The 11,491-nt window shown below is 72.3% G+C and overlaps 2 protein-coding genes across 2 annotated transcripts; both read right to left on the reverse strand.

The window, feature by feature from the left end:
- Positions 1–81: 81 nt before the first annotated feature.
- LOC118157857 (laminin subunit beta-4-like) lies at positions 82–6,379 on the reverse strand (the record flags this gene model as incomplete). The annotated part of the gene is made up of 20 exons (XM_035312357.1): positions 6,192–6,379; positions 5,807–5,979; positions 5,594–5,729; positions 5,341–5,414; positions 5,055–5,243; positions 4,917–4,980; positions 4,181–4,383; positions 3,972–4,092; positions 3,551–3,739; positions 3,290–3,469; positions 2,739–2,851; positions 2,547–2,626; positions 2,167–2,323; positions 1,919–2,071; positions 1,682–1,840; positions 1,481–1,602; positions 1,218–1,338; positions 772–964; positions 451–594; positions 82–313 (listed from the first exon to the last, which is right to left on the reverse strand). Coding segments are annotated over exons 1-20 (2,858 nt in total), but the record flags the coding sequence as incomplete, so codon positions are not given.
- A 162-nt stretch (positions 6,380–6,541) lies between these two features.
- LOC118157856 (laminin subunit beta-2-like) lies at positions 6,542–11,381 on the reverse strand (the record flags this gene model as incomplete). Its single annotated transcript, XM_035312356.1, has 14 exons — positions 6,542–6,818; positions 7,012–7,168; positions 7,241–7,417; positions 7,707–7,848; positions 7,938–8,145; positions 8,230–8,374; positions 8,476–8,679; positions 8,812–9,041; positions 9,343–9,527; positions 9,599–9,974; positions 10,384–10,480; positions 10,557–10,771; positions 10,912–11,136; positions 11,218–11,381. Coding segments are annotated over 14 exons (2,659 nt in total), but the record flags the coding sequence as incomplete, so codon positions are not given.
- Between the last annotated feature and the right edge of the window lie 110 nt (positions 11,382–11,491).

The following is an 11,491-nucleotide window of genomic DNA, read 5'->3' on the forward strand; positions in this document are numbered from 1 at the left end:
CCATCCCATCCCATCCCATCCCATCCCATCCCATCCCATCCCATCCCATCACCCCACCCATGCCACCCCACCCAGGCCCACCTCTCGCAGTGCCGGCCGGTGGTGTGGTCTCGGCAGCGCAGGCAGCTGCCCGTCCGGGGGTCGCAGTCCTCGGCGTGCCCGTTGCACTGGCAGGGCCGGCAGGCGGGGAAGCCCCAGTGGCCCGGCTGGCACTGGTCGCACTGCCGGCCCACGGCCCCGGGCTGGCAGCGGCACTGCCCGCTGCCCGCGTCGCACAGCTGGGACACGGAGCCCTCCGGGGAGCAGGCGCAGGCTGCGGGGTGCCGCGGCTCAGCTCAGGGTGCCCGCCAGCCAGAGCAGCCCCGTGCACGACAGGGGGCTCAGGCAGACGGACAGACAGACAAAGGCCCCCGTGGTGTGCTCGGCACTCCAGCAGACCCCGCTACTCACGGCTGCATCCCAGGGGCCCGAAGCCGTAGCTGCCGGGGGCGCAGCGGTCACAGCGGCGGCCGAGGACGTGGGGCTTGCACTCGCACTGCCCCGCCAGCGCCCGGCACACGCTGCTGCGGGAGCCCTGCGGGTCGCACTGGCAGGCTGCGGGGTGACAGGGACACGGCTGGGGATGGGGACACCCCAACACAGGCTGCTGTCCCCTGCCCTCCCCTGCACTGGGCACGGCATCATCTGGACCCGCAGCACCGGGCATGGCTCCGTCATCCCCCACCCACCCAGCCGCGCCCCCCAGTGCCCCGTCCCCACGGCCCCACTCACGCAGGGCGCCGTCGTGCAGCAGGGCCGAGACGCTGCACACCAGGCGGGCGCAGGCTTCGGCCAGGGTGTGCGGGGGGGCCATGCGGAAAGCCTCCAGGCACCGGTACCGCTCCAGCTCCTCGCGCCGCTGCACTGCGTCGGCTGCCGCCCCATGGAAGCCCGGCAGCTCTGACACACGTGGCAGCAGCACCAGCTGGGAGGCACCGGGGGGAAAGTGGTGGGGCTGGGGGCTTGGGGACCCCCCACATACTGGGTATTCCTGCCTTTATCCCATTCACCATCCCCATCCCTAACCCCAACACCTCCCATCCCATCCCATCCATCCCATCCCATCCCATCCCATCCCATCCCATCCCATCCCATCCCATCCCATCCCATCCCATCCCATCCCATCCCATCCCATCTTCCCGCCCGTGCTGAGCACCAGGCCTGCCCCCCCCCTTTACCGAGTCGATGAGGATGAAGGCACCGGGGTGGCGCTGGGTGACGCCAGCGCGCTGCAGCCGCACGGTCACCTCGTACGGGGTGCCGGGCTCGAAGCAGAAGGGCCGGGACAGCAGCACGTACCTGTGCAGAGGCAGCCCACCTTCCTGTCCCTGTCCTCATAACCCCATCCCCTCATCTACGTGGTGGGACTGTTGCTGTTCCCATCCCCATCCCCATCCCCATCCCCATCCTATCCCCGTCCCGTCCCCGTGCCCGTCCCCACCTCTGGCTGTGGGGCAGGCTCTCCCGGTACATCTGCTCGGAGGGCAGCAGGTTCCCGCAGCGGGGGCTGGTGGGCAGCGCCCGGGAGCTGACGCTCACCACGGCCTCCCAGTCCTCGGCCGACTGCGGCGAGAGGCGAGAGCCCATCAGCACCAGCTGTGCCGCGCGGTGCGTGCCGGGGCCGTTCCGCGGCTGCGCTCACCTCGGGCTCGTAGCGCAGCAGCAGCTCGTACTCCATGGGGTAGGGCACGTCGTCCACGTGGAAAGTCAGCCCGGCCCCGTCCCGCACGCGGGCGAACCCCGAACCCGTCCAGGTCACCATGCGCCCGGCCCCGTCCCGCAGCACCGGCTCCACGTCGGGCTGGGCACGGCACCGGCACGGCTCAGCCCCGGCCCCTGGCTGTGCCCCGCCGTGCCCCCACTTCCCCCCGGCACTCACCTTGGGGGGCTGCTGGCGGCTGCGGCGCAGGGGTGCGCGGGGCTGGGGGGCACGGTAGGGGCTGCGCTGGGGCCGCGGGCGTCCCTTCCGCCCTGCCGGCTCCCCGGGGCGGTGCTGGGGGCAGTCCTGGGGCACCTCCGCACGCACGGCGCCCTGCGGGGATGGGGACAGCCGTGCACGGGGACGGCCACACATGGGGCACGGGGACGGCCATGCGTGGAGCACGACCCCGGGCTGAGGACACTCACTGGGAGCTGGGGGTGGCCGGGCCCGTGTCCCGTGGCTTGCTCGGCCTCGTAGGTGTAGTGGTCGAGGGGGGCGCAGAAGAAGCCGGGCTGCACCTGGTCGCACTGCCGGCCCATGAGGTGGGGGCGGCACGGGCAGGCCCCGTCCTCCATGGAGCACCTGGGGTGACCGTCCTGTCCCTCCGTCCGTCCTTCTGTCCGGCTCTGCCCTCACCCGTCCCTCCCTCCCTGCACCCCTCCCTCCCTCTCCAGGGTTGGAGACCCCCTCCCTCCATCCCCTTCTCTCCCCAGCCCTGTCCCCATCGCCCCCTCCCTGCCTGACCCCCCAGCCCCGTCCCCATCCCCGTCCCACCCGGTCCCCGTGCCCGGCCGTGGGACCCCACCGGTTGCTGTAGGCTCCCCCGAAGTCGCAGGAGCAGGGCCGGCAGCCCCCCACGTCGTAGCTGAGGCCCCAGAACTCGGGCTGCAGCGAGATGGGGGAGATGTGGGGCAGGCGTGGGGCCGGCCGGGCCCTGGGGGGTGCCGGGCCAGGGAGCAGGGTGCGTGGGGCAGGGCCGTGGGGCCGAGGCACTCACCACGCACTGGCTGCAGGAGCGCCCGGCCACGAAGCGCTTGCAGTAGCAGTCCCCGCTGATGGGGTCGCAGGGGGAGCTGCCCGCCACCGTGCCCCGCGGGTCGCACCGGCACGCTGCCCGCCACACGCGCGTGCACACACACACGATGAGCTGGCACACGGCACCACAGCCCCCCCAAACCCCACAGTGCTCCCAGAGGTGTTCAGCGACAGCCCCACAGCTCTCCCTCATTGTTCCATGCCCTTTTGTCCCCCACCACTCCATCCCCATCCCAGCCCCTCCATCCCAACCCCTCCATCCCCATCCCAACCCCTCCATCCCCATCCTCACTGCTCCATCCTTCCATCCCCACTTCTCCATTTCCATCTCTTCATTCCTCACCCCTCCATCCCCATCCCAGCCCCTCCATCCCCATCCTCACCTCTCCATCCCCCTCCCAAACACCCCATCCCAACCCCTCCATCCCCATCCCAACCCCTCCATCCCCATCCCAACCCCTCCACCCCCAGCCCCAGCCCCCTGCCCCCTGCCCACCCCCAGTCCCAGCTCACGCTGGCAGCCCTGTGGGTCTCCCTGGCTGAGGCCGTAGGCTCCGTGCCGGCAGCGGTCGCAGCGGGGCCCGGCCACGTTCTCCTTGCAGCGGCACTGCCCCGCGATCATGCCCAGCGCCACGTCCGTGTGCGCGTCGCAGGCGCCCCCGTCCAGCGAGCCCGCGGGGTCGCAGTCACACGCTGCGGGGACACCACGGGAGCTGGGGCTGGCGGCACCGGGGGGGCGTGGGGCCGGGGGTGGTCGGGGCCGGGGGCACTCACGGGCGCAGGCGGTGGGAGCGCGGATGTCGGAGCGCGGGTGCCGGTAGTAGAAGGGCTTGCAGAGGTGGCAGCGGCGGCCCATGGTGTTGTGCTGGCAGCCGTCGCACACGGCCCCGCTGCTGTTCCCCGTGGCCAGGAACACGGCCATGTCGAAGTGGCAGCGCCGCGAGTGCTCGTTGCAGTCGCACCCTGCGGGGACACCACCGCGGCATGGCACGCGGCACCCCCAGCCCCCAAATCCTCCAGCAGCAGCAGCACCCCCCGTCCCCAAACCCAAGCCACCGTACGCGGGATGCCGAAACCCCCAAGCAGATGTGCCGGGCCCCCAGGCCCCCTGGCAGAGTGCACGGGACCCCATTCCCAGCCCATGGGAGCAGGGTGGCTGAGTGCCGCGGCGCCAGCACCAGCGCGGGGCACTCACGGCGGCAGGCGTTGGTGCTGGAGCCCTCGGCCGGGCGCCAGGGCAGGTCGTGGTAGAAATCCTCGCAGCGCTCGCAGTTGAGGCCCTGCGTGTGGTGCTTGCAGACGCAGCGCCCGTGCACCTGCCAGGACACCGCAGTGAGGGGCTGCGGGACCGGGCACCGCATCCGCCCCGCTCCGGCAGGGCACGAGGGCTGCCGGCTCACTTACCATGCCGTCGGCAGTGGTGGGGGCCCCGCTGAGCGGGGCGCACTCCGAGGCGTGCCCGTAGCAGAAGCAGTTCCCGCGCAGCACCAGCTCGTACAGCGCGTAGTAGTACTTCTCCCGGATCTCCCGCCGCGAGTCCAGCAGGTCGTCCCCCAGCGTGTGCAGCTTGGTGAGGTTCACCCGCAGGTTGGTGACGCGCAGCAGGTCTGGGCAGGGCAGGAGGCAGCGGTGGCACGGGGCGGCCGGGCTGCTCACGGCTCCGCTTGCCCGTGCCCCCTGCGTGCCGTCGCGCCGGGCTGCGCGTGGCCGAGCGCCGTGGGGCTCCTGTGCACGCGGTCGCTGCGCCGTGCGCAATGCGCCGGGGTCCCAGCAGGGCAGGACGGCTCCCCGGGGATTGCAGCTTCCCAGCATCTCAGCCCTGCAGATTCCTCTCCCAGCCTAAATTTAGCCCTGGCTGGATGATTAACCCACGGCGTCCTGCTCCTGGTCCGATTCCTCTGCCCGCTACCACCCCCGTCCTGTCCATCTGCTCGGCGCTGGGCTGGGCACCTGCACGGCCGCCCCCGTTTCCCTTCGCTGGGCACCCTGCGGTGCCACCCGCACCCCGGGGCCAGCCGGCAGCCCCTGTGGGCTGGCTCCGTCCCCCAGCCCGCCGCGGGGCTCAGGGCAAGGGGAAAGCAGCCAAAATAGCGGCACCCAAAATAGAGCAGACAGGCGGGAGCCGGGGCTGGAGACTCACCCTGGATGGCAGGGCTGTAGGGGTCGCGGATGGGGATGGCGGGGTCCAGCACGCGGTAGATGACCTGCGGGGAGAAAGAGGGCGGTGAAGGGCTGGCAGGGTCCCCGAACCATCCCCCGGCACCGCCAGGGGCCTCACCTCCCCCTCGGTGGAGGGCTCGATGTCAGAGTAGCGGGACTCGCAGACGACGTCGTCGATGCGGCGCGGGGGCCCGCGGGGGACGTGGGGGAAGGCGGCGGCGCAGTCGTAGGCGAAGTAGCGGTACACCTTCCAGCTGCGCCCGAAGTCGGCCGAGCGCTCCACCAGCATGGCGGCAGGGCGGAAGGTCTGCGGGGCACGCAGCTGGGACGGGCGCCCGCGGGCTGCGGGGTCCCTCCCGTGCCCTCCCGTCCCCTCCCGTCCCGTCTCCCCCCCCGGCACCCACCTTGAAGGTCATGATGAGGTGGGTGAAGTGGAACTCAGCCTCCAGGTCCAGCTGGATGCTGACGTGCTCCACGCCTGCGTGGGGGTGGCACCCGTGACTGCGGGACCCCGGGGGACCCCGGCAGCCGGGGCTCGCCCTGCCTGGCCGTGGCGCAGGGGCGCGTCCGCGCCGGCTGAGTCACGGCTTCCTCGGCGTGGGAGGACGGGAAGCGGAGCCCCCCAGGGACGCCCCGCCGCCCCCGTCGGGCACTCACCGTTCTCCGACTGCCACCAGGCTTTCTTGGGGCGGGGGGCGAAGGTGGTGACCACGTTCTCGATGCGGTGGCTGTCGGCGTTGCTGCGGGCGTCGTAGGGGCGCCGCGAGTCGCAGACGAAGCACTTCTTCTCCTCCTGCGAGCGGAGCGGGACGGGGTTGGCGGTGACCACGAGCCACCCCGTGCCCTGTCCCGTGTCCCCGTGCCGCTCACCTGGAGGTGGCTGACGATGCAGTAGGGCTGGGGTCGCCGCAGCCCGCAGGTGGACGAGGCGCTCAGGCGGGGGGCTCGCCCCACCAGCAGGTCCCCGGTGGCCGGGTAGCAGCTGCCTCGGGCGCAGCCCTGGGGGGCGTCGGGGGTGGCGGCGGAGGCGGCTCCCCCGGGCCCTGCGTGGGCAGCGGGTTGCTGAGGCCGGGTCCCCCCCTTCCCCGTCCCCTTCCCCCGGCTGCTCCCGGGCCGGGAGTGCAGCCCTGCCGGGGCCCCTTCCGCGACCGCCCGGAAATGCCCCGCCGGGACCGGACCCCCGCCCGCCGCCGGGCCCCGCTCCAGCACCGGGGGGATCCCGGGGGGAGTCCCGGGCCGGGGGGCGCGCACTCACCGGCCACCAGCGGGGCGAGGAAGAGGAGGAGGAGGAAGGCGGCGGGGGCGCGCATGGCGGCGGGGGGGAGCGCGCGGGGGGCGCTGGGCAGGTGGCACCCAAAGGGGGGGGTCCGTGGGGTGCCGGTGGGGGGTCCCGTGGGGTCCCGCCGCCCCTCTCCAAAGTTGGCCGCGGGCGCAGCGCTCGGGGCTGCGCGGACAGCGCGGGGCGGGTCCCGGCAGGGGCGGCCCACGCGGGGCCGGGCCGGGGCCGTGCCCGCCCTGCCGGAGGCGGGGGGCTCCGCGGGGATCGGCCACGCGTGACCGCGGCGTGGGGGTTTGGGGGGGGCGGCGATGGGCCGGACACGGGAAGCCGGGGCTCAGGGCTTTATTTGCAGGTGCAGCCGCGCTACAGACGCCCACGGGCTCTTTCCACGCGGCGTGGGGCCGTGTCCCGCGTGGGGCCGGGAGGGTTGCTTGGCACGGCCCGGCCCGGCCCGGCCCCGCGGAGCTCTCTAGCAGGTGGCGTAAGCGTTGGCCCGCTCCTGGATCTCCTGCAGCAGCCCCGAGACCTGCCGCTCCAGCGCCTGCAGCTGCGTCGCCTTGGCCGTCATCGCCTGCTCGTTGGCCCCGAAGTGCTGCTCCAGCTCTGCGGGGACAGGCAGCGTGGGCGCAGCGCAGGTGGCACCCCCTGTCCCTCCCTGCCACCCTCACCCACGGGGACACGTCCTGGGGTGTTCCGGGTGGGACGCGGGGAGCACGAGGGGAGACGTGCAAGGGGAGGTGGGCACTGAGCGGGGTCTGGGTGATGGGGAATGGCCCGCCCCGTGTCGCCCCCTTACCTTCCAGCTTCTTCTTGCTGCTGTTGGCCTTGTCCAGGAGGTCCCGGGCCTCCGCCGTCAGCTGTGTCACACGCTGCAGGGCCCCGCCGGACACCCCGGCCAGCCCGCTCACCCGGCCCTTCAGCAGCACGTAGCGCTGCGTCACCTGCTCCAGGTCCTGCGAGCACAGGGGCACGGTGAGGCTGAGCGTCCCGCACCTCTACCCGCCCGCTGCAGGGCTGGGGCTCACCTGGCTCAGCGTCCCCGAGGCGGCGGTGGCACGCTGCGCCCCCTCCTTGGCTTCCTGGGCCAGGCGCCGTGCGCCCTGTCCCCGCTCCTGCAGGGCGGCGACGCGCTGTGCCAGCTCCCGCAGCCGCCGCTGCAGCCGTGACTCCTTCCCCTGCAGCGCCTGCAGCTTGCGCTCCGCCTGGGCGGGCACGGGCATGGGCTGCTGGCGGGCACCGCGAGACGCCGTGCCCGAAACACCGGCCCTGCATCACCCCGTGCCCCTAGGGTACCTGTGGCACCGGCCCCATTACCGCTGCCGTGCCCACAGCGAGCAATGCCGTACATTGCTCTCCCCATGTACCTACCCCGTTACCCACAACGTGCCGCAGCGCTGACCCCATTACCCCCCGTGCACCCAAAGCACCCACCCCACTTGTCCCCCATCCCCAATATCTCCCCAGCGTTCCCGCAGCCCTGCTGCCCCTCACCTCCCTGGCGCTGCTCTCGGCGGCCCGGATGGTGTCCTTGGCGCTCTGCAGGGCGCTCCCTGCCACCGTCACCTGCGCCTGTGCCATCTGCAGCACGCGCTGCGTCCCTGCCAGCTCGTCCCTCACGCCCTCCGCTCGCTCCCTGCGGTGGCATCAGCAGCCGGGGTCTCCCACGGGTCTTGCAGGACAGCCCCCAGACCCCTGCCCAGCTGGCACATCCCCACCGCTCACCGGGCGTCCTGTCCCTGTGCCAGCAGCTCTTTCGCTGCAGCCAGCCCCTGCGCCGTGCTGTTCAGCACCGCGTCCACTCCGTCCAGCTGCCCGATGCTCTCCTGAATCTCCTGCAGCAGCTCCTGGATCCGGCCGGGGCTGCTGGGCAGGGAGATGTTCAGCACGTGCCGGGCCACCAGCTCGATGCTGCCTGGGTCTGCTCCCTCCTCTGTGGGGACACCGGAGCGAGGTGGGCTCAGGGCAGGCACAACGCCCGGTGCCGTGCCCGGTGCCCAGCCGGTGCCGGCCCTACCTGCCAGGAAGGCCTTGATGCGCCGGATGAAGTCCCGCAGCTGCGCCGTCGCCTTCTCGGCGCGGCTGCGGGCGGCTTGGGACCTCCCCAGTGCCTCCTCTGCTCGGCTGCGGGCACCCTGCGCCAGGTCCTGCACCTCCTGCATCTGGGGACACATGAGGGGACATGAGTGAGGCACCCGAGGGGGGCTAACAGGCAACAGGACCCATCGAGGGCACAGAGGGCGCACGGGGACACCACCCCTACCTTCTGTGCCACAGCGCTCAGCTGTCCCAGTGCCTCCTCCAGCTGCTGCGAGGCGTTGCGGGCGCTGCTCAGGGCTCGGGCTGACACGGGCAGAGCCCCCGAGCACCCCGCGCCCCCGCAGTGCCGCGTCCCCGCGCTGTCCCGACACAAGGCTCCCCCGCAGGGTGACTCTGCGCAGCTCCGGTCCCCGGGCGCCCCACAGATCTGCAGGGGTGCAAAACGGGGAGGTGGGGTGGGCAGAGCACATCGCATGGGGAGAGACCCCCGTCGGGGTGGCCACCTGGCTGAGGGGGGGTCTCCCCCCTGCGTCCTTTTACCCCCCAGTCCCACTCTCACCTTCTCATTGATCCTGGCCACGCTGAGTCCCGACACCCGTTTCTGTGCCTCCCGCAGGGATTTCCGCTGTGCGGCCGTGCTGCGGCGGAAGGCATCGCCCCGCTGCCGCAGCACCCGCTCGGCCGCCCGCCGCGTGGCCCGCGCCCCGCTCAGCTCCCCCGCCGTGCCGTTGGCCACCGCCTCTGCCTGCCGCGAGTCCCGCGCCGCCGCCACGATGCTCTGGTAGGACTCTGTGGGGGGAGGGTGTCCCACGTCCCCTGAGTCCCACCGCGTCCCCTGCATCCTGCTACGGTTCCATGTCACCCATGTCCCTACGTCTCACCGTGTCCCCGTGGGCTCACCACGTCCCCAGGATCTCCTGACTATCCAGAATCTCCTGTGTCCCACCACGTCCCCAGAGTCCCACCATGTCCCTAGGGTATCTCTATTCCCAGGATCTCCCCGTGTCCCCGGGACCCTCCATACCCCCAGAGTCCCCAGCATCAAAGCATGGCCACCCCCACGTCCCCAAGCCCCTCGTGGGACACTCACCCCCAAACCCAGCTGCTGCCACGGTGCCGAGGACGCCCTGGAGGTGGGAGGTGGTTCGGTTGAGCCCCCCCAGCTCGCGGCTCAGCCCTGCCAGCCGGTCGCGGTGCCGCAGGTCTGCCTGCTCCAGCTGATCCAGATGTTGTTCCAGCTCCTGCAGCCGCTTCCAGAAGTCGTCCAGCTCCGTCCTGCGGGGGCACAGAGCTCTCAAACCCCTCAGGGAGACAAAACTCCCCCCCAGCCTGCAGCGCGCACTTGCCTGGTGCCATCCAGCTGCCCGGCCAGCTCCTGCAGGAGGGGGCTGCCAGCGCTGCCCCCCTCGCCCAGCAGCCGCTCCGCGCGCCCCAGGGCCTCCTCCAGGGCCCGCAGGCGGGGGCTGAGCGGGGGTGCAGACCCCCCCTCACGCAGAGCCCGCGCCCGTGCCCCCAGGCGCCGCAGCCTGTCCCGCAGGCTGCCCAGCGCCACGTCCCAGCGCCCGAAGCAGGGGTGGCAGGGCGAGCAGCGGGGGAAGGCAGCCTGGTAGCCCCGCTGGCAGCTGTCGCAGCGCAGCCCCCCGAAGCCCGGCCGGCACCGGCACTGCCCGCTGGCTCGGTCGCACTGCGGGCTCTTGGCGCCCAGCGGCTCGCACTCGCAGGCTGCGGAGATGGGGGCTGTCACAGCACGGCCTCCCCGGGGGTCCCTGTGTCCCCACAGTGCCACCGGGTCCCCTAGGTCACCCATGGCTCCAGGGTCCCACCATGTCCTCAGCATCCCACTGGGGCTCCAGGGTCATCCCCATCCCCAGGGTCCCACCACGTCCCCAGGAGCTCACTGTGTCCCCAGGGTCCCCATATGCCCAGCATCCCCCCATATCCCCATGACCTCCCACGTCCCCAGAATCCTACCACCCACCCAAGTTCCCCCCGTGTCCCAAGGGTGCACTATGTCCCCAGGATCACCCTGTGTCCCCAAGCCCTCTATCCCCACGCCCCCTCCTTCCCCAGCATCCCCACATCCCCGGACAGCCCAGAGCCCCCACACCCTGTCCCTGGGCTGTGCTCCCACCTCGGCACTGCTGCTCGGGGTCCCCCCAGTGATTCTCCTGGCACTGGGAGCAGACGCGGCCCCCAAAGCCGGGCCGGCAGTGGCACTGCCCCGTGACCTGCAGCGAAAGTAGGGTGCTCAGCCCCCTGCTCGCCCAGCCCTGGAGGACATAGGACGCATTCCGGGGGTCTCACCACATCGCAGGCGGGGTGAAGGGCGCGGGTGGGGTGGCAGCCGCAGGGCTCACAGCCCCCTGCTCGCCCCAGGCTCCAGAAGTGGGGTGCGCAGCGGTCGCAGCTCCTGCCCACCACGTGGGGCCGGCAGGTGCAGGCACCTGTGGCACGGTCACAGTCGCAGGCACCGGTGGCGCAGTAGGAGGCCAGCGTCCCCAGCGGGTCGCAGCTGCAGCCTGCAGGCGGTGGGCGAACACGTGGGGCACAGGCTGGGGGGCTCGGCCCCTTACCCCCACCCCAAGCCCCTGGAAAGCCCCAAAACACCGCACCCCCCATCCCCTGCGCAACCCCCACTTGTCCCCGGTCCCCTGCTCACGCCGGCAGCTGCGCTGCAGAGCGTTGCCGAAGTAGCCGTGCTGGCACTGGGCGCAGCGGGGCCCGGCGGTGTGGTACAGGCAGCGGCGGCACTGCCCCGTGCGGGGGTCGCAGGCCCCCGGGTCGCTGGTGTCGATGTTGTTGTTGCACTGGCAGGGCCGGCACGCTCCCCCCTCTGTCTCCGGCGCCCCAAAGTAGCCAGGGGAGCAGCGGTCGCAGCGTGGCCCTGCGGGGACAAGGGCTGTGGCACCGGGGTCTCACAGCCGCAGTGCCGGGGTCCCGCAGCACGGTGCCCGCTGCCCCTCACCGGCGTATCCGGGCGCGCAGAGGCACACGATGTGGTGCGTCTCCTCGTCGGCGTGGCAGGCACTCCCGTGGTAGTGCCGCGTGCCGGGGTAGCCGGGGCAGGGGCAGGGGCGGCACTGCTGACCCGAACCCAGCACCGGGTCCCCGTAGTAACCATCCTGGCACCTGCAAGGGTGACAGTGAGGTTTGGGGGGGTTCATCTCATCCCATCCCATGCCATGCCATCCATCCCATCCCATCCCATCCCATCCCATCCCATCCCATCCCATCCCATC

Source organism: Oxyura jamaicensis (assembly GCF_011077185.1).
Source record: "Oxyura jamaicensis isolate SHBP4307 breed ruddy duck chromosome 12 unlocalized genomic scaffold, BPBGC_Ojam_1.0 oxy12_random_OJ101658, whole genome shotgun sequence".
Classification (NCBI taxonomy): Eukaryota; Metazoa; Chordata; class Aves; order Anseriformes; family Anatidae; genus Oxyura; species Oxyura jamaicensis.